General features: G+C 32.8%; 1 protein-coding gene across 2 annotated transcripts in view; it reads left to right on the forward strand.

Annotated features, from left to right (window-relative positions):
* The first annotated feature begins 8,685 nt into the window (after positions 1-8,685).
* The window catches only part of LOC127737232 (kinesin-like protein KIF28P), a 132,611-nt gene continuing 113,610 nt past the window's right edge, over positions 8,686-27,686 (forward strand). Inside the window, exons 1-6 of one of the 2 annotated variants that reach the window (XM_052247770.1) lie at positions 8,686-8,930; positions 11,634-11,828; positions 13,747-13,962; positions 17,761-17,878; positions 21,431-21,542; positions 22,513-22,620. In XM_052247770.1, coding sequence (XP_052103730.1) covers positions 8,889-8,930; positions 11,634-11,828; positions 13,747-13,962; positions 17,761-17,878; positions 21,431-21,542; positions 22,513-22,620 — 791 coding nt within the window. In that variant the 5' untranslated portion in view covers positions 8,686-8,888. The remainder of the gene's footprint in view (positions 8,931-11,633; positions 11,829-13,746; positions 13,963-17,760; positions 17,879-21,430; positions 21,543-22,512; positions 22,621-27,686) is intronic. The other variant, XM_052247769.1, reaches the window with a different exon arrangement.

Here is a 27,686-nt window from a genome sequence, read left to right on the forward strand (position 1 = left end):
TTAGCAGTTAGGACGACGACGGATATTGGCGTTGTATAGCTTCAAGTATATAATTGTACTTGATTTACATGCAGGTTCATATAGGGTATTTGAGTATTCAATGATTGGTTGTTCTTCTAATACTGTAATGTTCTACTGTATATAAGAATCGCTAGCATGGAATCTTGTGGAAGGCCTTTGAGAAATCTAATAGTATAAGATATATGTGTTCCTTGTTGTCGATGTTTTTTGAAAGGGTATGTATTGTGAGTATTGGTTGGGAGATACGAGATCTCACTTTTCTAATCCACAATGATCCTCAGTCAAGATGGATTGGTTTGTTTCATGATGCTACTACAGGTCACGTGATCTAGTGCTTTACATACGAAAGTAGTTATTGAGATAGGGATATAGTTTGCTTTATGCCTGGCTACGATCCCTTATAGTGTAAACATATTTTATTAATTAAATTCAAGTTAAATAATATACACAATATTGCATTAACATATTAATACAATTAATATAACTGAATAATTAATATGATCAGGAAACAAGTTTTTAATATACATTAATCTGTTTCCTAATACAAATAAGAACATTTCATATGTGTAATACTTAAGAAGTAGTAAAATTAAATAATGAATACTCTAAATGGAAAACAAACAAAACATATAATAATGTTGTAAACACAAGAAGAAGAAAAAAAATCAGATATATATATATCAGAAATACAATAGTGAAGTGCATGTTTCTGAACGGACACAAGTACTTTAGATATAAATATGCACTGTAAACCTGTTGAACAAGATGTTTGTTATCATATGACAAATATTTTTCTACTGAGTATGAATGTTTGAACTGCCAAGAATATTTCGATGTTTTGTTCATAGCTGAGTTCCGTTGAACCGGATAGCAAAATTTTGTCTGACAAGAAATGTTTGATTCTGATGTTAAAAAAATGCTGTTCACGCATGGTGTGAAATCGGGGGCAGTGCAACAAGTAATGCGCTGTGGTTTCTATAGCACCACATAAACAAAGCGGTGAGGTCACTATATTTATGATAAAAAGATGTCCATTTAGAGAACTATCCCCTTTTAACAAAAGCAAAGGATAGTGCAAAAGCATTTTCCAAATCGGGTAGTAATATGCTTCGATCGATATATTGGGAAAAAGTGGAAAATATTGGTGATACTTCTTCGGCGACAAATTTTAGAAATCTTGTAGATATTTAATCTGGTCCAGATGATTATTTCGCCAGTACATTATTTGTTCTATTGTCCATTATCCTGATGTTTACAGATGATTATTTCTATCGATATTCGGCAGTACATTATTTGTTCTATTGTCCTTTATCTTGATGTTCACAGTTGATTATTTCTATCGATATTCGCCAGTAGTTTATTTGTTCTATTGTCCATTATCTTGATGTTCACAGATGATTATTTCTATCGATATTCGCCAGTACTTTATGTGTTCTATTGTCCATTATCTTGATGTTCACAGATGATTATTTCTATCGATATTCGCCAGTACTTTATTTGTTCTATTGTCCATTATCTTGATGATCACAGATGATTATTTCTATCGATATTCGCCAGTACTTTATGTGTTATATTGTCCATTATCTTGATGTTTACAGATGATTATTTCTATCGATATTCGCCAGTACTTTATGTGTTCTATTGTCCATTATCTTGATGTTCACAGATGAGAGTATGGTTTTGTTTTCATTTATTATATTCTAGACTTGTTATTATTGGAAATAAAAGCAACAGTAGTATACCGCTGTCCAATAGTCATTAAATCGATTTAACTGAAACAAATCAGGGTTACAAACCAACATCATCAACTATAAGAGGAAAACAACGGAACAACATAAACACTGAACTGCTACAAAAACAAACGCTACTATTTGATAACAACTGCCATATTTCTGACTTACATTACATATATTCAATTCAATTAGTAGTTAGTGAGTCCATCGGTGTTTCTAGTTGGAGCGACTCCTCCATTTTGACATGTACAGTTCTTTTTGAAGCACCAGAATTTCATAAATTCAAGGTTATCTTCGTAGCTCGGTATCTCTTGAAGACCGTTAACGGTTTCGGTTAATATTCTGCTTTTGTACTTCTGTTTTGTGTCTTGGAACGTGTAATAGTGTTTAGTTTCCAAACTGGTGTATGTCATGTAGGTTGTGTGTGCGTATGTAAATAGATTCAGTCTCCCTGAAAATAGAATTGAAATAAGATTTTGTCTACAATGTCTTTGATTATAATCTAAATAAGCATGTTAAATTTGCTAAAACTAATGAGTAGCTACCACATGCAATATTGATTGATACAGAATACCATTGCAAGGCAAATATTTTGCTTTTATCCAATATACCTTAATTCCTAGTCGCAGTTCAAATTGCCCGCTCTTTATCTCTGACAAAACTATTGTAGCAGTTGTTAAATTATTTATTCTCTTTTTGATATGCCTGAAATAATGTGCCATATGAATAAATTATTTCTACTGTATCCCTGTCTTTAACATTGGTCACCATTAAAATAATACAAAATGATTAATTATATTATAGAAAAGAAAGTACATGGGGTATCCATCCATGACACAAAATCAGTACATGCACATCAAAGAAACACAAAGACAAAGGAATAGCTTTTCTTCCCCTCAAAGTATATATGTATGTTTTGCAAACATTTTACGTATCCTTTAAACACTTACAAATATAAGCAATGATCACTAATTACAACTACGTATTATATCAATCAAGTTAAAATAAAAGGCTGCCAAATAACATGAAACCCTGTTGTTACCAGTAACACAATATCAAACTTTAAAATGCATTGATTGAACGGTTATCAATTTATTTACTAGAAACAGCTAGAGCCGCAAGCCCGTCAAACTTCAAAATAACAACATAATTTCGGTCGGAAACCCAATAAAAAATTGAATTTCAGCATAGTGATTCTGGAGATTGGTAAGTAATTCTATTAAACCCTGAATATGTTTCACTCAGTCATGAGATAAAATCCCGAAAGCTGTTGAAACCTAGTTGAATTCAAGTTAGATATACATGTAAGAAAGTCTCATTACTTCACTTGAAGAATTTAGCTAAAGATTTCCCATATGTCCACAACATCAAAATGTAAATGATAATTTAACCTTGCTGTTGGAGACAGTTTTGAGAGAATAAATGAAAGTTGTACATGTTTAACTTAAATGTGCATCGAAGGATTGAATGATTTGTTTTGATTCAATGTCCAATGTTTTATCTCATGACTGTGTGAAACATATTCAGGGTTTAATAGAATTACTTACCAATCTCCAGAATCACTATGCTGAAATTCCGACCGAAATTATGTTGTTGTTTTTAAGAAGTTTGACGGGCTTGCGGGTCTAGCTGTTTCTGTTCAATAAATCGATAACCGATCAATCAATGCATTTCAAAGTTTGATATTGTGTTACTGGTAACAACAGGGTTTCATGTTATGTTTCATGCAAAAAAGCCATATTCATGACGAGCATTAAAGCCGTCGTAAACCAAATTGAATCAAGATGCCTAATCTCTTTGCAATGTCTGACCTTCCGAGCATCATTTTTACTATTCAACTCTGTTCGGATGAATGCACCCTAACTTGACAGAAAATTCAACAGCTCTCCCTCGTCCATCATGTTCGGTGAATGTTTTAACTTTTGACATGTCTTTCGGTTAAGAAAATTCCGAAATACTTTATTGCACGAGCCGCAAGAAGAACTTCATGACTATGTATATGAAACAAAACATTTACAGATTTACAAGCCAGTGGCGTGGAAATACTCTTGTTACATACACGACTCGAAAATTTCCACGCTCAGTCTTGTAAAACAATTACAAATTCTAATTAATACTGTTAATATAACTACTATGCATTAGTTAATTAGAACTAAACTTAAAGTTATTAGCAGCACTACTATAACGCATTAAAGCAGCAACATAAAACACTAAAGCAAATCAAACAAAAATAAGAAAACTCTAAAGCAAATCATACAGAAATCATAAAACTTTAAAGTAAATTAAACACAAATCATAAAACTCTAAAGCAAATTAAACACAAATCAGAGTTGAAGTTTAGTTTTCTCGTTGAATTGTTTTGCATTTGTCATTTTGGTGCCTTTTATAGCTGACTATGAGGTATGGGTTTTGCTCATTGTTGAAGGATGATTTTGTTTCTTTACTGTTTATCAAACTATGTAGGAATGTTGTATGGTCCTGATTTACTGTCCTAAATATAAACCTCTTTTGCCATTGTTCTGAGTCTTCTTACTTTTAAAGATGGCAGTCTCTTTTTATGCCCCCGCAACTAAAAGTTGGGGCATATTGTTTTACCCCTGTCCGTCCGTCCATCCGTCCCATTATGGGTATATAGTTATTCCCCATAACTCCTCCTACAGTTTGAATGCTAGGAAGTTTTCACTTTGCTGGCTGTTTGTACATACATCGAAGGTGTGCATGTGGTCAGGGTTTTGTTTTTTACTTATATTTGCTCTTTTTCGGAGATAGTTGAACTTTGTCATTTTTGGTGTATACGAGGTGCATAACGTTATAGTTATTCCGCATAACTCCTCCTACAATTGATTGCTAGGAAGTTTTCACTTTGCTGGATGTTTGTACATATATTGAAGGTGTGCATGTGGTCAGGGTTTTGATTTTGATTAATATTTGCTCTTTTGGGAGATAGTTGAACTTTGTTATTTTTGGAGTATAAGAGGAGCATAACGTTATAGTTATTGCGCATAACTCCTCCTACAGTTTGAATGCTAGGAAGTTTTCACTTTGCTGTCTGTTTGTACCTAGATTGAAGGTGTGCATAATGTCTTCTTTAGATTTGTATCAATATTTGCTGTTTTGAAGATAATTTTGGGAGATTTTGGGAGAATATACAAGTGGTGCAGCATATAATATGTCAAGCACTGTCTGTCCATCCATGCATACATTGAAGATATGCTGCAAATACAATGTAAGTAAAAGTTTAAAAGTTAGGAACTTTTGTTTACCATGATTCATGTTTGTTTGTTAATCCTTTTTTTTTTAAAGCTGTGCAGCATATTGTTTATACATGTTTCAAGGTGCTCAGACCTAACCTCCAAGCATCATATCAAGACATTTTTGTTAGTAGTGAAGACATTTTATCATTTTATACAGCTTTGTGGCATTTTTGCTCATGTATTATATTACCTGAACCTTTGAGATTTGCTTTATTTTATCACTACACTGAGTTTAAGTCTTGGTATGTAGTAGCGCCGGACAACATGTAAGAATACACATAAAATGACGATAGCATTATATTAAATAATCACTAAATTACAAATGTACACGTATGAGAATCTTGATAACCGTATGCTACCTGTTTAATCTTTTAATGCTTGAAACACGTGTGTATTCACTCATGGCTAAGGGTCACAGGGATAAATTTGGAATCGAGGTTGAATGGGCCAATGACCCAGTAGTTTTAGTAAAAGTTGGACCAATGTTAATGTTTAATTTTCTATAAATATGCATAAGGCAAACAAAAACCAAATGGGTCATTATGGCCAATTTACAATGGGCAATTATCAAAATTGATTTCCCATTTGACACAAGGCCCCTCTTAAATGATACCTGAATTAACAGCATAAAAGTTTCTTTAAATTTAGAATAAAAGTTTCTTTTAGAATAGAACTAGTTTTATTGTCATAATATATCAAAGTCAAACAGCAAACATATATATTACGTAACACATGATACAGCATGCAAAATCAACCATTGAACAAATATTTAAACTTTTATGCTGTTTCTGTTTTTTTTTACTAACAATTCTTCAGTTTGTGTCTTAAACGACAATAGGCTAGAGAATATTTACTGAAATTTTGTTTGAACATATAGTTGAAACTTTTTATTTTGGATGTTTGGGCTAGTAGATGAAAAATATTTTAGCACAGACGGATTCATTTTATTAAAAGGTTTTTTGATGCATAGACCCTACATGAAGAAATGTGGTTGGTTAACATATTTCTTACCATACTAACATCAGATTTGCTGAAATTCAGAGCAAAATACACACTGCTCAGTTTCATATATATATGTTGTATTTCAAACTTTCAGGTGATGTTATCCGAAACATTCAGCACATGTACAGTTCAGGCCCTTTATCTGTGCACTTTGTATTTATCATTGTAGACTTCCAGGTGATGTTATCAGAAACGTTCAGCACAGTTCATGACCTTTATCTGTGCACTTTGTATTTATCATTGTAGACTTCCAGGTGATGTTATCAGAAACATTCAGCACAGTTCAGGCCCTTTATCTGTGCTCTTTGTATTCATTATTGTAGATCTACTGAGTGCTGTTTAACTGACTTTCTATATTGATTAATATAATCTGGTTCACCCACAGGTGAATGGATCCTACCCAGTGGTAGAGGCAAATGAGATACTGTTAATATTTACTCTGGTTCTTTTTTTTTCTTGTATATACATGGAAATATTATATTATTATATCCCCTAGAGTAGGGATTATACTGCGTTTACATCAATTGTTTGTTCGTTCGTCTGTTTGTCTGTTCGTCTGTTTGTTCATTGGTACTTAGTCCTCCAAAAAAATTGTCCATTACTACTAACCAAAATAACTTCACATTTGGACAGCTCCTTAACAATGATGAGTTGTAAAGTGTATTTAATTTTTGGGACAGTCAGATACCTACTTCCTGTTTAGAGGGACATAGTATGGGGTCGTTCGTCTGTTTGTTCGTTGGTCCCTAGTCCTCCAAAAATGTTGGTTACACTTCTCTCGATTACTACTAACCAAAATAACTTCACATTTGGACAGCTCCTTAACAATGATGAGTTGTAAAGTGTATTTGATTTTCGGGGCAGTCCGATACCTACTTCCTGTTTAGAGGGACATATAATGGGGTATTCTTCTTAACAACAAAACATGTGCAACCCCATCTTAATTGAATAATAGTGCTTTTGCATAATTTTTTTTTATATCAAAAACTTTGATTACTGTATGCTTGCTCATTCAAACTCAATCATACTGCAAAACATTATGAGGATGACAGTCTTTCATACAAGGGTCACATGACACATGTTTTGTTTGTACTGTTGGTGTTCTATTTGTGTTCTTTCTGAAGAACTCGTAAATAGAGGTTACCAGCTTCAAGGATGTATCAGTAATATGAATTTGTCAGGACAGAACAGTAGAGAAACGGGATACTTGAGAAAAACTCTACAGGATATTACAGCATTAGGGTCAAATGTAAAACAAATGGCTGAGGAACTAAAACCAACTGTACAACAAACCAATGAGAATAATGAGAAGCTTAAAAAAATCGATTAGAGTTGGCTCAACTGAAGAAAGAAAACTTTGAAAGGATGAAGAAACTATCTGAATTAGAGTCAGAAAGAGATCTTTATTCCTTTGATGATTCACTTTTATCATCACAGGAGCCTGGACCATCCACACAGGAGACTGGGGAATTCTATTCACTTCGACACCTGGCTAAATCGGCACCTGGTCAAATCGGCACCCGGTATAGTCAATTCGGCACCTAGTCAAATCGGGACCTGGTTAATTCGGCACCCATGATTATTATAATGTTTTGCAAGTAAACTATTTTGTTTTCCCTGTATCATTTGACAAGAGTCATAAGAGGTCATAGTAGAAGTTAATATAGGATTAGTTTTGTTATGTACTGCTACCGATTGTTTATTTACATTTTTAACGTTGTGAGTACTACTCTTTTGTGTTTGTTTTTGTGGTTTCTCACCGCTGATATTTTGATCCTTCGAATTCTTCCTTTTACGAGTCCCTTTTCCATCCTTTTTTGAATTCATACAGTATAACAAGTCAGTTCATTTGTATATTCACTAGAATTAATTCTCACAATATAATTTTAAAGTTCATTTTTATAAATTTCGTTAATTTTTTAACGAGCCAAAAAAATTACGTCCATGCTGTTCACACATCCGCACACCTTTTTAAGAACAACTTGAAAATGGTTAAAACAACAAGCGCAAGCGGGTTATTCAATAATTTTTTTTTAATGAGTTTATTAAATATTGAGAAAACTTCAAACAGCAAACAACTGATTATTTTTTAGTGTGTATTCTAACTGGGACTACTATACTATTACTTAGTATAATAGTACCAGATTCTAACTGCTTAATTACATGCCTTGATTTTTTAACGATGTAGGAAATGTATCTTTTTAATTAACCTCTGCAAACGTACGTTTTTCAAAAAAAAAAGTTAAATAAAAAAGCCGAAAAACTATTCTCCCCATATGATACCTCAAATAAAAAGGAAAGAAAAAAAGTTGACCACATTGACTAACCAAATGCTGAAATGACTTTAAATAGGTGCCGATTTGACAGATGCCGATTTGACCAGGTGCCGATTTGACTTTTTCTATAGGTGCCGAATTGACTTGTACCCACAGCCAGACGCGGACCTCCTTGAAACACCCTGTACAACTTGGTGATTGAATCGCAAAAAAAGTAGTTATCTCTCTTTTATTTACGGAAGTTACCGTTGTTGACAGCTAGCTGTTTGACTTCCCTCCCACGTAAATACTTTTTTCATATTAAAACTGTGAATCAGTCTTGTTTGCATACCTTACCTCAAAATTCTATACATTCAATATTTTCTTGCGACAATAGTGATAATCGAAAAAAAGTACATGTGTGAAGCGATTTTCATTATATTGTCAAGAAATAAATTCCACACGCAGGAGTATGTTAAAATTAAGAACGGCAATGTAAACGTGCTGTGATCAGTATATGACAGGTAAACCCAGTACAAATACGCAAGATTATTGTTATTTAGACATTTGAACACATTTTACAAAGACCTTTCTGAAACTCTGTTGAAGAGGAAACTTGCAGTATGGCAGAAAGCGTGAAAGTGGCAGTCAGAGTCCGGCCTTTTATATCCTTTTTTGAAGAAAATTCAACAAATTGCGTGTAAGTAATCAACATCTTAAAAACAAAAATATTTCAGAGGCAAAACATAATAAATGATAAATGAAATATGACATGACATTTTGATCAGATTTTAAGCATTTAATACTAAAAATTGTTATCATGAGAAAATAATTAATAATATATATGAAAATGGAAATTTTTAGCATTCAATATTTACTCGTATGTCAAATGATATGACAAGGGTTGTTCAGCTCTTACATAGATAAAAATAATGATCTATTTATATGTTTAAACGATGGCTGCTTAGGCTGGTGTGTCATCAACATGATATTCTGTTTCTCTGGATTTTCGTTTGCATTTAACAAGATGACAAGGTTCTTTAGATTGGCCTCACAATATGGTTGTTGCATCTTTTGCCCTTGTTGTCGGGGTAAACTGGACACCTGTTGTGTTCACATATCTCTACACTTACAACAGGTATAGCCTTAATCTCACTGCCAGCTTTGGGGCTGTGTGATTTTATATTTTCGGCAAGACTTTTGCATGATGTGATGTGTTTATTATGTACATGTGTTATACATGTATGTATATTGACAGGAACTCAAACAAAATATTACCTAGACCAAACAATACTGGCTATGGGACATTCATTTTAATATTCAGGTCATCATTGACACAAATATAGATCAGTTTGACCATTGGTTCCTGTAGTCGCTCACTTTGGTTCAAGCAATAACTCAGATACTGCAATATCTGAAGCTATCAAAATTTCAGATAAGCACACAAGATCACTAGATACTGTTAAAATTTCAAACAATTTTCTATAATTAATTGCATCCTAGATCAAAAGTCAAAGTTACAATATAAATTGTGTTTATACATGTATTACATGTACATGTACATGTATAAAGATCTGCAATGTGGGCATGTGAATTTTTTTTTTTAAATTCCTTTGGGGCAGGTTGATTGTAGAGCAGGTAAAATATCTGCCATTTGTGTTTGATTAGGTTTTGATTAGATCATGTGAAATGCGTTTGTTCTGGAATCAAAACAGGACTGGGCCTAACATACACAGGTTAATTTGTATCACTTTAGAAGTCATCCAAATTATATAGCATGTAAAAGTAATTACAGTAAATTGTAATCCTTGTAAAATTTTGAAAACGTCTTTTATTCATAATCACTGTTTTTTTTATAAGTTTTAACTGGTAATGTCTGTAAAAAAGATAGTTTAAACATGTTATTACATATTAGATGAAATACTTTTTAGATACATTCTTGACATTTATATGGTTTTAAGTTGGCCTAACATGGGCAGGGTAATTGTGTCACTGTAGAAGTTATCCAAATTGTAGTATATAAAAGTAATTACAGTAGTTTGTAATCTTTGTAATTGTAAACATGTCTTTTATTCATAATTGCTGTATTTAAAAAAAAAAAGATTAAAGTGGTAATGTCTGTAAAAAGATAGTTCAAACATGTTACAATCTATTTTATATTAGAAAAAAACACTTTTCATATATATATTCATGACATGTGATTATATAAAGTTCCTTACAATTTCAAGGATTTTACAAAATAACAAATCTGCTAGTGATTTACAAAATCTCTGAATATTTCAGGGATTTTACGAAATCTTTTTTTGGTACAAATGTACATGTATATATTGTATATCATCATGAATGGGGTTCATGATTAGAATGTCAAAAGTAAAATAAAAAAAATATCGAACTCCAAGCAAAAATCAAAACAGAAAGTCCCTTAACAAATGGCAAAATCAAAAGCTCAAGCAAATGGAAAAAAACTGTCATATTCCTCACTTGGTACAGGCATTTCCTTATGTAGAAAATGGTGGATTAAACCTGTTTTTTTTTTAGCTTGCTAAACCTCTCACTTGTATGTCAACATTTCTGTAACAAGATCTTTAAAGTAAGAAATAAAACTTGAAAAAACATGCACTATTTTTTATATTTGTTTATCCAACTGCTTACATGGCTTAATGAAATTATGTTTTGCATTAGTAGTGCGAAATAACTGGACAATACATGTAGTTACATTTGTACATGTATTTACCTAAAATTTGAAAGAATGAATGAATAGTCTGTAGCAGATCTGAAAAGAGGATGGTTAATAGGTTAATACATGTATATTATGTCTCAGAGCAGATAAATGATTTGAGAGAAAAAGTATTAAAACAAATATAAAATGGGATAGTCTGAAAAATCTAATATGATTTAAAAAACCTTGAATTTCCAAACAGAAGGTCCAAATAGGTTTTAAATGAGAATGAAATAATTATACCTGTAATTTTTTTAAACTTTGGATTTTTATAAACTGCATTTTATTTTTTTACTCTTCTTGTACATTATTTCAATCATCAACAAATGTGTTAGCAAAATGAAAAGCCTCTGGCATTAAGACACAGTATATGGATTTTGGTATGATTTTCTTTTGGACCTTGTTGTACATAGAGTAATGACAATCAACAAATGATTAAATGCTTTAAAGTAGAATGAAAAGTAGTGTCAGAATGCTAGAACTGTAATCATTAATTGTATATGCTATATCATAGAATTTATGTTGTGATTGAATCATATAAGTTCTTTTGAACCTTATTTTACAATGTACATGTACTATCCCAAATTTGCAATTTAGCTATTTTCAGTAATAATAAAACCAATAACAAACACTCCTTAACCATTGATACAATGAACGTGAGAAGAACAGAAATGCTACAGTTATCATTAACATGACAGGGAACCAGACTGAAATTAAGGACCCTGAAAACTTGTCAGCTGACCCACGCAGGTTCAGCTTCGACTTCTCTTATTGGTCACATGATGAATTTAAAGAACGACCTGATGGATATCTAGAACCAACTGGAACAAAATATGCTGATCAGGTATAGTCATTTTATACGCCTGTTTACGGGACGTATTATGGTATACCGTTGTACGTCCGTCTGTCCGTCCGTCCGTCGTCAATACCTCAGACATTAACTCAAAAACGCTTTAACCAATTTGCTTAAAACTTTGGTGAATTGTTTATATCTATTGACATGAGCTCCCTTTCGTTTTTTATAAATTTTAGATTTTATGTTTCCGAGTTATGGGGTTTTATTCATTAAAAAAAGGGGGATTTTCCAGTTTTCGGACAATAACTCGAGAATGCTTTCACCAACTTGCAAGAAATTTTGGTTAATTGTTTATATCTATTGACATGAGCTCCCTTTGGATTTTTATAAATTTTAGATTTTACGTTTCTGAGTTATGGGGTTTTATTCATAAAAAAAAAGGGGGATTTTCCAGTTTTGGGACAATAACTCAAAAATGCTTTCAGCAGTTCTCATGAAACTTTGATGAAACGTTGATATCTATTGATGTAAGCTCCCTTTAGAATTTTATAAATTTTAGATTTTACATTTCTGAATTATGGGGTTTATTCATTAAAAAAGGGGGGATTTTCCAGTTTTCAGACAAAAACTCAAAAATGCTTTCAGCAATTCGTATGAAACTTTGGTGAACTGTTTATATCTATTGATGTAAGCTCCCTTTAGAATTTTATAAATTTTATTTGTTTATAGTCTGACAACAGATTTACTAAGTATTGCGCAACAGCACAGTGTATGGCACAACAGCAAGAAATCTTTAATTGAATATAAATTCAATTCATATAACCAACTTCAAGTTCTTTGACTACATTTATTCAGAAACCTATGATAGATGTATGTCAAATATTTAATTACAATCCAAATTCAGACCTGTATCAAGCTTGAATATTGTGTCCATTTTTGCCCCAACTGTTCAGGGTTAGACCTCTGCGGGCGTATCCAGCTGCGCTCAGCGAAGCAGTTTATTTAGATTAATAAAATTATTAGCAACAGTACTGATATTGTATGCTTACTGAATGTACATATTTTAAGAAGTAAAAAAAATAGTGGAAAAGGTCTGTATTTTAATGTTTTCTGTCATCTTATAGACATGTAGCCCATATCTCCTTTTTTCATTTAAGAAGTACAAATTAAATGAACAAAATAGTGGTTTTTTTTCTTTTCTAAGATTATAATTAATGTTTTTGATAATTGTAATCTGCCCAATTGTGACATGATGAAAGCTTTGTCTGCTTTGTTATGTTATGTATGTTAAAACAATGACATTGTAGTATGATCTGTTTCTTAACCTTGTTTGTATAATATTCCTACCCATGATCATAATAGTTCTAACTAAAGCAATGACATTGTAGTACAACCTGTTTCTTAACCTTGTTTGTGTATTATTCTTACCCATGAGCATAACAGTTCTAACTAAAGCAACGACATTGTTGTACAGCCTGTTTCTTAACCTTGTTTGTATTATACTCTTACCCATGAGCATAACAGTTTTAACTAAAGCAAGGACATTGTAGTAAGGCCTGTTTCTAAACCTTGTTTGTATTATACTCTTAGCCATGAGCATAATAGTTCTAACTAAAGCAAGGACATTGTAGTACAACCTGTTTCTAAACCTTGTTTGTATTATACTCTTACCCATGAGCATAACAGTTTTAACTAAAGCAATGACATTGTAGTAAGGCCTGTTTCTTAACCTTGTTTGTATTATACTCTTACCCATGAGCATAACAGTTTTAACTAAAGCATTAATGACATTGTAGTACAACCTGTTTCTTAACCTTGTTTTTATAATATGCTTACCCATGAGCTTAATATTTTATCTAAAGCAATGACATTGTAGTATGTCCTGTGTCTAAACCTTGAGCACGATAGTTTTAACTAATTCACATTTGTTTGATGCTTTGATTCCACTATTGTAAATTAATTTCAGCAAACAGTGTTCAATGATTTAGGAAAAGGAATAATAGACAATGCATGGAAGGGTTATAATTGTTCATTGTTTGCCTATGGACAAACAGGTAGTGGAAAGTCCTACTCTGTTGTGGGATATGGCAAAAACCAGGGAATTGTACCTTTGTTTTGTGATGACTTGTTTGATGGAATTGAGAAGAAAAGAGCAACAGCAGGAGAAAATGAAGAATATCAGGTGAGATCACTAACACCTTATACTTGTGTAATAGACAGTATATTACATAAAATGAAAAGTATCAGGTGAGGAACTAACACCTTATACTTGTGTAATAGACAGTATGTTACATAAAATGCCTCTCCACCCAACCAAAACATAGACAAGAGCCGTGGGATATAAAAAGTTAAAATGTAACATCTTTACAAATAAAATTGTAAGTAATTATTTACAGATAATATTGATGGATAAAGAGACTATCTGAAATTAGGGCCCTGCCGAATGGCGGATGCCCTATAGTGATCAGTCTGTCCGTCCGACCGTAACAAATTGTGTCCGCTCTATATCTAGAGAACCGTTATGATTTCAAAGTTTATACTTAATATGTATATTAACCAACACCAGAGGGTGTGTCATAATGTATGTACAACTTTCTACATGTAGGTCAAAGGTCAAGGTCAAAAACTTTGGTTTTAGTTGACAACCCAATGTCCTATGGTAAAGATTGTGTCCGTTCTATATCTTGAGAACCGTTATGATTTCAAAGTTTATACTTGATATGTATATAAACCAACACCAGAGGGTGTGTCATAATTTATGTACAACTTCCTAGGTCAAAGGTCAAGGTCAAAAACTTTGGTTTCAGTTGACAACCCCATGTCCAATGATAAAGATACAAATTTTTTACCACACATTATTCACAGCGGGGCCCACAGAGATGGCTCCCATCTCAATGATATCTAGTTGATTATGGAATGTTACCTACAATTTTAGGACTTTTTCACATTTTGCTTGTAATACCATTTTAGTTTAAATCTTAATCATTTTGGCATGGTTTATACAACTTACAAACATCAATTACCAGTATTGGTACCCACAACGTTCTCATACAGATACAGATACAATAGACCACTTTCGAGTTATGTCCTACACCAGAAAAATTCGTCAATTATGCGTGCCTTTATGACGTCATTTACCAGATATAGGGGTCGCCTGTATCCCTGCACTATTAAAGTTCATAAAGTGTCTTCGTGATCGTCATTGTGCAGGATAAACTAGAAATAATGTTTGTTCTGTAGGTACTTAATCACAAATCCCTAATGACAGCAGTGCTGATTATCAATTATAAGAATTTAATTTGCCAAATAATTCGTGGAATACAGCATTATATTTTTCAACCACTCGCTCAACATGGGAAGGATATTACGATGTCCCTAAACGCACGAATGATGTTCTCTATAACCAAAGTTTTTGAAGGAAATGCAACAAACTCGAAGGTTGTCTATTAACTCTCAAGGGGAAGAAAATCTACATAAATAAGAAAGTACACATAATAATTTGGGATTTAAACTTTCATACATATTTGATCAAAGTTTAAATAGCTTTAACTCTTGATCTTTTTAATTAAATCAACAACTGTCAATATTTTAATAAGCTATTGAAGAATTATCTTTTATTACAATATGCTTAATTTAGTCAAGGATAAACAGTATATAGCATTGCAAAAATATCCAATTAAAATTGTGACTGAAAAAAAGGGAAACCACCAAGTTAAAATTATGAAGTCACATATTGAAATAAAAACATTTAAGAGTGATCTTTGACTTCATTAAGGCTTGCAGAAGTCTCTTTAAAATAGAGAAACTTTAGAAACCTGTGTTCTTAGCACAAGCATAAGTTGAAAAGAAATTTTTTCAAACGTTTTCTTTTTATTCTGACAGTTTACTGAGTTTGGTATTTTGTTAAGATATCATAAAGCTCCAGGAATTTACTGTAGTTATGATATATAAATTGATGTATCTTATAAGCATAATTAGGATTCCTATAACAGGACAATTTCACTGTTGATCATCTTTCTGGCATATTATTTGCCTTTAATTTTATTCAGCTGAACAGCTTTATGATGGGGTAAAAGTATATATACCGGTACATGATATATATATGCATACATTTACTTACATGACTTATGAGTAAAAAAAAACTTTTTTATTTGAAATTATTATAAAAGTGTATCAGGAGTTATATATATTAATCTTATTTCCTCACTTTTCTTGTAATTATTTATAATCAATACATGACATGGTTTAAAATACATTAAACATTTAAAGTCAAGGTGGATGATTGTTTACCTCGGATACAAAGTAAACAGTCACGATCTCTATTGTAAATCTCACTCGGTGATAACAAAGTTATATATATCACTTTTACCTTTGTTTAATTAAAAGATTTATCAAAATTCAAACACCCTGATCATGGAAGTAGTTGTGGGTTTAATTATTGTTACACATGATTCAACATAAAAGAAGTAGATTTTTAAAATCTTTTTTAATCCTCAAACAATTGTCAAACATATCTTGTAATTTCTTATGTTGGTTTTTTTGGTTCACTCACCATGCACTGATGCATCTGTAGAATTAAAATCACTTTCAAATATTGAAAATAATTTTTATGATCATAGTATTTATATTTGGGTAAAATGCATAAATTGTCTTACACAAATATGAATATGAATACTTTATTAAACCAATTACCTGCCCATACAGGACATGTTTAAAACCAATTATCTGCCCATACAGGTTATGTTACATATAACGATTACAAATGGACATTAAGTAAAGAAACAATAATGATAATGCTTATGATAAAATGGATTTAACTGTAGCAGTGTTTTCTTATTGTAAAACATTTATAACAAGTTAAAGCCACAGTGATGCATACTTCCATTCTCAATTTTATTCTCCATCTTCACAAGAAAGAAGCCAAGTAAATCTGTTTTCTGTATTTAGATTTTAAAAATTATTAATACATATTTTTAAAGCAGAATTTAGCAGAAATTGTTGTTGTTGTTCAAATGCTGGACAATCCATCAGAAAATGAATTTCATCTTCAATTGAATTTAAAGAAAGAAATTTACCAAGTCTTTTATCTTTATCAATCTTTTTATAACAACCATGCTCAATAGCTAATTTATGAGCACTGATTCATATTTGTGTGAGGTGCTTTCTAGTTTCGAAATTCTTTATAACATTAAGATAAGTCTATCTTTTGAAAATATCCTTAAATTTGAAATAAGCTCATAATTTACCCTTTTTAACTGTAGCATTCTATAGAAGATTATCTTTCCAAAATTGCATATATACCTCTTAATTAAAACATTTTTATTCTCATTAACATTGATAGTTTCAATATCTACATTTAGCTGCTTTACATATTAATAATATCATGAGATTAAAGTTTATATTATATTTTTAAACCATATATAGACAAAGAAAATCTGACAGGGGCAAAAATGCTCAGTTTTCAAGATTTACCATCCTCATGGTGTCGCCAAGTAATCTTGTTGCATTGTATTCAATCTATTTTCAGCAAAAGTGCTAGGTGAGCTATATAGGCTCTGTGGGGGCCTATATCTTTTGAAATTTAATGAGGCATTCTATGAATGGTAATCAGTTATATCATACCTAGAGCACTTAACAATTAAGGAACCTGTAAGCTTTTTAGATGTGGATCCAGGATTTTCAAAAAGGGGGGAACCAGCGGCAATTGTTATTGTAAACCAAGTAGAATTGACCCACACCTTGGCAATTAACATATTAAAGACTGTTATCGGTTAATTGTCAAATGAATAGTTATTTGCATTGAAATTTTTTCATAATTTTATCTTTATTGGAACGTAATTACCAATTGAAGGTATTATAGTGTTGAAAACAGAAGCCCAGTGACTGATGAATTTATTTATTTTCCTAACATTAGTAGTCCCCACGGCTTTTATTTGATGAAATTTAATTACAGTAATGTCTTAATATTATTTATTTGTAGGTTTCATTGAGCATGTTGGAGATTTACAATGAACAGGTCCGTGACCTTTTAAACCCTAAGACCATGAGCGTTAAAGGAGGGTTAAAGGTTAGACAGGATCCAAAGAAGGGATTTTATGGTATTTGTTATATTTCTTGTGTCTTTTATAAAATATTAGTATCTGTAGTGATACTATTTCATGTTCAGTATATTTCAACATTGGACAGTTAGTATTGTCCCCTGTACAACACTGCGTGGGACATAGAATTAGCTTCCACACGTCTATCTGTCAGGTCTTGTAAGCGCTCTCATGAGTACAAATCTTGCCAGATTTTTTATGAAGTTTATATCACCTATATCTCAGACAAGGTAGAAAGTCAGTGCCGATCAGCTATTTTTAAAAGAGTTACGTCTTAGATATATTAATTATATGGAAAATTGCATTGTAAGCCTGTACAATTCTCGCCAGATTTTTATCAAATTTATATCAGCAATGTCTTGGACAAGTTCAAAAATCAGTGCAAATGAATTATTTTTAAATGAGTTATGCCCATGGAAATATTGATTATATGGAAAATTGCATTGTAAGGGCTCTCGTGTACAATTCTTGCCAGATATTTATGAAATTTATGTTAAAGGTTTATATCAGCAATGACTGCTGCCTCAGTGGTAGCGTGTTTGCCTCGAATGTGGGAGGTTGTGGGTTCGAACCCCAGCCAGGTCAAACTAAAGACTTTAAAATTGGTATTTGCTGCTTCTCCACTAAGCACTCAGCATTAAGGAGTAAGAGCAAAGACTGGTTGGCTCAGAGTCAGAATAATGTGTCCGTGTAAGGTGACAAGTTTTCCTGCGGACCGTTACCTTGTGAACTAGCACGTTAAAAATCCAGCTCAGCGTGTCGGTCTAGTACAAAGCAGGGTTAATATTCATATTACATTAACATGTTCTCGTCCAGAATATGCATATTGATTTGCGGCTGGATGTTAAGCAGCCATCCATCATCATCATATATCAGCAATGTCTTGCGTGGACAAGTATGAAAATCAGTGTCAATGAACTATTTTTAAAAGAGTTCTATCTCTTGGAAAAATTGAATATTTGGAAAATTGAATTATAAGCACTCTCAAGCCTACGTTCCTTTAAGATAATTATAGTTATTGTCATATGACAGCTTGATCAAAATGTTTATACAAACTTATGAAGATTGCAAGACTCATCACTTACAATATTTAGTTGAAACTGAAGCTGTTTGTAAGAACAGTCAATAAGACACATTCAACAGGATAACTGATAATGGTTTTTTAAAGGTTAAGGTCAATGATTATTACTTGTTCCAAGAAACAAATAAGGACAAAACTGTACAAATTCCTTAATCATGTTACTTTTAGGAGTAATACCACCATTGATTTTCCCCTATTAGTCTTTGTTAAATTGGCACTTTTCAAAAAGTTGTGCAGAATTTATATTTGTTTCAAATAAAGAAATACTTGGCATGAGTCAAGTTTTATCCTGTCCAGTACTACAGACAAAACTTCACATAACTTTTCATTGGGTATACGATAGTAACCATCACTGGAAGTTAACCAATCAAATTTTTACCACTTTTTTCGATCACCTGGCCCAATGGGCCAAGTAAGCTTTTCTCATCACTTGGGGTCCGTCATCGTCTGTTAACTTTTACAAAAATCTTCCCCTTTGAAACTACTGGGCCAAATTTAACCAAACTTGGCCACAATCATCATTGGGGTATCTAGTTTGAAAATAATTGTCTGATGACCCCGCCTGCCAACCAAGATGGCCGACATGGCTAAAAATAGAACAAGGGGGTAAAATGCAAGTTTTGTCTATTATTTTGAAAACTGTTATAAATAGAAAAAATCTGACAGAGGAAAAATGTTCAGAATGTTGAGCTTGACCAGTTGTCTATATACATCATAACTGTCAGACGACTTTTTATAGGAGTTATTGCCCTTAAATGACAAATTTTACCATTTTTTTTCATTTTTGCCTATTATCTTGAAAACTATAATAGATAAAGAGAAACTTTAAAATGCAAAAATGAACAGCAAGACAAGTTCTACAAATAAGTTTGCATGGTCGAAATCGTCAGTTGACTCCTTTTAGAGTTTTTACCAATTTTTTGCATTTTTGCCTTATATCGTAAAAACTATAATAGATAAGATAGAAACTTAAATGAGCAAAAATGATCAACAACTAAGACAGTATGGAGGAAATCGTCCGATGACTCCTTATTGGAGTAATTGCCCTTTAATGACGATTTTCACCATTTTTTTGGGGTTTTACAATATATGATAAAAATTATAATAGATGAATAGACACTTTAAATCACAAAAATGATCAGCAAGGCAAGATCTACTCACAAGTTAAATTTTGCCGATATAGTTAGTAGGCTGTCAATCTTTATAGGAGTGATTGCCGATAAATGAGGATTTGTTTACCCTCTTTTGTGTTTTGAGCAAAAAATAAAGAAAATAGATAGAAACTAAACAGACTAAATGATCAGCAATACAAGATCAACAAAACAGAGATTTTTGTCATGATTTCTGTTCTCGTCTACAATGTTGGAGAGTGTCCTTTGTTGAATATGCACATAGACCAAGGTGAGCGACACAGGCTCTTTAGAGCTGTGGTGTCCTGTTTACAATCTTTAGTAACCATGTAATCTCAAGTTTACTAATATTTTATAGAAACACCAAATAAAAAAAATGATGCTTTGAAACACCCAAGATATATGTTAATGACTCAGAATTTTTTTTCTGTAATAAAATGCAGGGTTAACTTCCTACAACTGTCAAATTCAAGGGAAATTTTTTTTTTATCCTTTTTCATATGAAACCTGATGTGACGTACATGTACTTTGATTTGGTGGTATAACACCTTTATACTCCAAAAATTTTGTGTATTGAATTATGATTTGTAAAACTAACTACGTATAACTATTAATTCAATCATTGGGTAATGTCCCTGGTGATCCAATGACTAATTTACAGGGACTCTCACTCGGGGCCAACTGCTGTCTGTCAAGATATTTGTTTTATAAGTAAAGAAAAGTGCAATAAAGATGTTTTTAGATGAAAAAAAAAGAAAAAGACCCCCCACAAAAAAAAAAGTTATTTCTCTTTGACAGATAAATTATGAGCAACCAGGGGGACATTGGAACTCAGTTCTTTTATGATTGGGAAACACTCTCTCAATGATGGTTTTATAGCCATTGAAATAAAACTTCAACGGAATTTTGTAAAATTTATGTTTCACAAAATAACATCCTATTTCTCAAACACTTAAAGTAGGCTCATCTACTTGATTGATAATTAGTTGCTAAACATCCAGTGACAAATATTACATGCACATTCAATTTGAGCTATAAATCTAGTAAGTTGTGAAAAATTTGTCAACTGGGAAGAAGGAAGGATAAATAGACTTTAATTGATAAAGCAAAAAAATAGAGGGGTAGAAATTGTATCTTGCAATAGGTCATCTATGTCATGTCAAAGAAAGGAAGTATGGGACACTCCTGTCTAAAGGGTTCATCTGTTATGGCCCAATCTTTAATTATCTTTGGGGTCATTGTTTTCTTTATGTTTTTTAGGTGCTAATGATAGATCTTCTGAAGCCCATGTGAAATGGATATCTTGTTTTATTTTGTTGAAACATTTTTTTTATTTCTTAGTTGAACAAATGACCTCTAAACAAGTGAACAGTTATGAAGAAATAGATTCTAAAATAAATGAGGGAACAAGAAACAGAACAGTGGCATCTACCAATATGAATGCCACCAGCAGGTAAGATAAAAAGTAAATAACAGCTATGAATGCTATAGGATACATAGCCACAAAAAGGATGGAATATAAAAAAGAAGATGTGGTATGATTGCCAATGAGACAACTCTCCACAAGAGACCAAATGACACAGAAATTAACAACTATAGGTCACTGTACGGCCTTCAACAATGAGCAAAGCCCATACCACACAGTTAGCTTTAAAAGGCCCCGAAATGACTATGTAAAACAATTCAAACGAGAAAACAAACGGCCTAATTTATGTACAAAAAATGAACGAAAAACAAATATGTAACACATAAACGACAACCACTGAATTACAGGCTCCTGACTTGGGACAGGCACATACATACAGAATGTGGTGGGGTTAAACATGTTAGCGGGATCCCAACCCTCCCCTAACCTGAGACAGTGGTGTAACAGTACAACATAAGAACGAACTATTAAAATCAGTTGAAAGAGGCTTAACTCATCAGATGGATAAAAATACAAATACTACAAATACAAGTGGACATGGCCGGGTACTTGTACATCCAAACAACAAAAAGACACTAAGTACAGATCTGAGAGTACTCGCAGTTACTGACAGCTAGTCCAAAGCCACTAACAACTAATAAAAAATCATGCATCTAAGACTAAATCTATATTACTTTAATATCTTTAAAAACAAGTTTAATTTTAGACACACATATCTTTATGTTTTGCATTCAGTTTGATAAACAGCATGCAGACAGTTTCGTCAGAATTGATTTCCCAGAATCCTAAGCCATATGAACATGGTGATTCACTCTCCATTAACAATAAAAATTTTATTAAGTTAGCGAGTTTAAGATGCAGTTCCAAATAGGAAAATATCATGCCAATCTGGTATGGTTGAATCAAAAGGAAGTACTTAATATCAATTTCTCAAAGTTTTTATATATTTTTTGAAAACTTTAAAGTACACAGATAATATTTAAGTTCTTTTTTTCAGTCGAGCTCACACCATTATTGGAATAAATTTCACACAGAAATGTCCTAATGATGTTGGTGAAAGCATGACACGTACAGCTGTAGTAAACTTGGTGGATCTTGCTGGCAGGTTTGAGACTTGTTTTTTTTTTTAAATAAATGGATATATATTCTATTCTCTCAGGCAAGGGTTAACTTTCATATTATTGGTAACATAGTTGTGATGTAATTTTTATGGCCCGCTACAAAGTGGTCTGGATATATAATTTTACCCTTATACGTCATCCCTTCATTTCGTCGTTCCATCATTCCGCAACAAACTGATATATACAGACTTTTTTTCTAAACGCCTTTACATATTGAGCTGATTTTTGTCGAGCCTGCGACATTTATGTCAGAAAAGCGAGACATATGGATTTTACATTTGTAAGCCTTCATGGATTGTTATGAAAGAGAAGCTAATCTTCAAGACCATGAAATAGCATATAGAGAAAAATTTTGAATTTTTTTTTAATTCTGTATTTTACTGATAAATGGACTTGCTTTTTAAGTCAACATTACACTTTTACCCTTACAGTAGTAATTGTAGGCGAGACACGGGGTCCGTGGAACCCCTTACAAATTTTTAGTATGTAAATATAAAAAAGAAGATGTGGTAATATGATTTCTTGAGACAACTCTCCACAAGAGACCAAATGACACAGAAATTAACAGCTATAGGTCAACGTACGGCCTTCAACAATGAGCAAAGCCCATATCACACAGTCAGCCTACTATGATAAGTTACAGATCGAGTTTATGTTTGGGTCTGCTGGACTGATTTTTGCCAAAATTGAAGGCTTCGGACTTTGAAAATAATAGTTATATGGACTTTCATTTTCAAATTTCCATTTTCTAAAAATGGCTTCAAGCTTTTTTTGCCAGCGGGGCCATTCATATTATTTCAGCACATCTAGTTATTAATGTGATAACACTCTAAGTGAGTTTACTTATGTTAAAAGCCCACATTTTGTAATACATAATTACCAACCGTTTTGATTTTCCTGTCATTGTTATTAATTTTGGACGAAAATTATGGTGTTACGATTAACAGTCTATTTGTAATGGATTTATGTTCATTAATACATAATACACAAATTACAGAAATCTTAATACTTGTTTACTGATTGCACCAAAAGGGGGTTGGTATCTATGGTAACACAGGATGTTGACTTGACACCAGTAAAACTAAGAACACAAGGCTGAATATGCATGTGATATCTGAAATCTTAGTCATTTTTCAGTATAACCTTGAGTTGAATTAGTTTTTCCACGATTTATCTTCATATAAATAATGGAGACGAATGTAAAAAAATTGTTATTACAGTCAAACCTCGTTGTGTTGAAAACTCGGATGAGTAGAAGTAACTGCTCGGTCCTGGCAAAATTCCTGTTTAATCAATGCATTTTCACCTCTGGTAAGTCGTACTCAGATGATTTGGATTCTCGGTTAAGTCGAATAAATTTTATAGTCCATTCAATGAAAAATTTATGTAAATTGCCTTAGGCCTTGATGTCTCGAAGTTCGAAATTAAGAAATTTCCAAAAATGCAGACTTACAATGTAAAGACAAATCTTCAAATCAGATGTTTTTTTCTTATGTAACCTAATCATATTCATAAGTGTTTAAAGCTGTGTAATCAGACTTGTTTGTATAACAGTTAAAATGACATGTTAATAGTGGCCGGTAATTAACACCTTTGTTGAACATCCAAGCAGCACTTCAGTGTGATGAACATATTTCACCTGAGTCGGTATAACAGGCTTTAGACTTTGAAAATAACAGTTATACAGACTTTTTTTTAATAACCGCTTCAGGATATTGGGCTGATTTTGGTATGTGAGTTCTCCATGATGAGTTACAGATCAAGTTTACGTTTAGTTCCGCTCCGCTGATTTTAGCTGGTATTACAGGCTTTAGACTTTGAAAATTTCTTGAAAATAACAGTTATACAGACTTTTTTTCATAACCGCTTCAGATATTGAACTGATTTTTGGTATGCGAGTTCTCCATGATGAGTTACAGATCAAGTTTACGTTTCATTAATGACCGCTGATTTTAGCCAGTATTACAGGCGTTAGACTTTGAAAATAACAGTTATGCAGACTTTTTTTTAATAACCGCTTTAGGATAATGGGCTGATATTTGGTATGTGAGTTCTCCATGATGAGTTACAGATCAAGTTTACATTTTGTTCCGCTCCGCTGATTTTAGCTGGTATTACAGGCTTTAGACTTTGAAAATTTCTTGAAAATAACAGTTATACAGACTTTTTTTCATAACCGCTTCAGATATTGGACTGATTTTTGGTATGTGAGTTCTCCATGATGAGTTACTTATCAAGTTCACTTTTGTTCCGCTCTGCTGATTTTAAACTGTGTCACCAATGGTGAAAGCAGGTCTAGTAACTACTCAACTCCTTCCTTCATTTCGTCAGTCTGAAAGACCTTGCATATCGAACCATCATCAAAGATTTCTAGTCTTCTATGAAGAAATGATTTTATATTGGTCCAGAGTTTGGTCATGTTGAGTTGTAATGTGTAAGCAATTTTTAGATCTGGTGTGCAGCCACTTCCTGTTTGCCAATAATTTGAACTTTAACTAAATGTACAAAGAAAATTTTCATCATTTTTTTGGCTTCTATGAAAGGGAATAATTTGATATTTGGTCCAGAGCTTGATCATGTTGAGTTGTACTGCATTAACAATTTTTAGATCTGCAGTGCATCCACTTCCTGATTGCCGATACAGGGGTTAAAAAATCCACTAGCCCAACGCCCGGGACTAGAGCATTTACGCCTCGGGCAATCAAAATTTTTAACCCAATATGCCCGACGGACTAGTAAGAAAAAATTCTTGGCGTTTCCAAAATAGAAAGTCGAAAATCCCTTCATCACTATTCTATCTTAGCCAATCAGATTCAATTACGTCATCCGGGAATCCAAGAATTTGAACTGGTTTGTACAGGTCCTGTTGTACATATTTTAAAAATAGAACAAATAACTCTGGGCGGCCCAGTATCATATATTGATCACAATTCTCGTACTTTAAATATCGATTTCTCAGTACGGGGGGGGTATTGTACATTTCTTATGCCGAGATTTTCAATTAACAGTACTGGGGGTATGATGTATTGATCGGTATTGACCTGTCTTATCAGACAGCTGTTGAGCACGAAACCAATCCATGCAACCAAATATTTCTAAATATTTTAGTACGGGCACCCCAGGAACTTCATCAGTTTTAGAACGAGAAACTGTAGATGAAGGGGTAATGAGACTGACAATTCATCCCCCAAAAATGCCAAATACGACCGGGAATAGCGGAAAGGAAAATTTATAGTGTCCCCAAAAGAAAGATTCCCCTGGGCAAGGTCAGCCGGGTTGCTGATGAAAAAAACAGAGAATATTGCCGTTATTTTCCCGAGCATGCCAATAAAAAGTCTGCTTTGTATGTGGGAACAACTAAGTTAGGACAAGCACCACTGTTTGTTTACCAACAGAAAAAATAGCAGGTCAACAAAAATTATTGAATACAGTGTATAATGCCACCTTCAAAACAAGGGACACCCACTTTGTAATTGTGCAGCAAACTCTGATTTGTAAGGCATTCTTGTGCTAGCAGGTCAGTTTTGATGGGCTAGCAGGTCAGTTTTGATGGGCTAGCAGGTCAGTTTTGATGGGCTAGCAGTTCTTCCAACAGGGCTAGTAATATCCTGCTGCAAATAATTCCTGGGCTAGTTACCTGTAACAAAATTTTTTAACCCCTGCCGATAGTTTGAAATTTAACTACTCGTTGTTAAAGGAAATTGTTTGTCAAACCTGTATTGGTCTTGAATGCTGATTACTATCCATGCATGACTGTGTCCACACTTGTTGTTGAAATATCAGGCTTTCGACTTTTTGCGACAGGGCCATTAATGTGTCGTTTCGATACATCTAGTTTTGAATGTTTTGTATCTATACTTGTGTGTTTAATAACTATGATGGACTAAAAAATATTGAGCTTGAATACACAATCATAAATTGTCTTATAAAAAAGGCACAATGTTCAAAATATTTAGTTTACATAAATATCATACTACATTCCAAATTTATTACAACACACTTGACCTCAGATAAATCGAATACTTAGGCCTGAATCTTCGAATTTGACTTAACGAGGTTCGACTGTAAGTTGAATCAGATGTTTGAACCATTTATTGCATTCAAAACGTCATATTCCATTCCAAATTGCTTGTCAAAGATTGTTTTTTTGGTAATTGAAAAATGAAGAATAATGAGCTCAAAAGTTAAGTTTGAAATTTAAAGGAAAAGTGCTTGTTCGCTAGTGAGGCTATAATGTTTGCCTTTTATAATGATATATCTTGTCATTTGTATTCTGTTTATTTGATTTTGTTTTGTATTGTTCAAATCGTTTAAGTCTCAGCACTTCTCCCTATCAGATTCAAAGAGAGAGGTTACCTCTCCTTATGATTCTTAAGTATTGTGAGCCCTGCTTGTGTAATTTTTAACCGGATTTCCGAAGGAAAATCGGATATTGATTTGGGATGTATGGCGGGCTGGCGGCTGCCAGACAGTGTCCCTGCATTTACTCATGAACCATTCAACCAAAGCTTTTCAAATTTTAAAATGTTGTTCAATATTGACGATTTTCACTTTCACCGTTCAGGAGTTCATAATGGTTCTTGAAAAATTGAAAAATGGTCTTTCCAGTCGTGTCCGTGCTTTAACTTATAAAACATTCAACCAAAGCTTTTCAAATTTTAATATGTTGTTACTGATGACAAAATGGAGGTCAAGTTCAATATTGACAATTTTCACTTTTACCGTTCAGGAGTTATGGTTCTTGAAAGATTGAAAAATGGTCTTTCCAGTCGTGTCCGTGCTTTAACTCATGAACCGTTCAACCAAAGCTTTTCAAATTTTAATATGTTGTTACTGATGACAAAATGGAGGTCAAGTTCAATATTGATGATTGTCACTTTGACTGTTCAGGAGTTATGGTCCTTGTGATATTGAAAAATGCCAGGACACAAATAAATGTTAAAAAATCCGGTTTGCAGTCCCTCTGACAGCCTCTTGTTATGACTGGAAAAGTGTGTCTGTACTAGGGTAAAAGTGTTTTTTTTTTCTTCCTTAAATATGAAAGTGACAA

This window comes from Mytilus californianus, unplaced genomic scaffold, assembly GCF_021869535.1.
Source record: "Mytilus californianus isolate M0D057914Y unplaced genomic scaffold, xbMytCali1.0.p SCAF_4, whole genome shotgun sequence".
Lineage (NCBI taxonomy): Eukaryota > Metazoa > Mollusca > Bivalvia > Mytilida > Mytilidae > Mytilus > Mytilus californianus.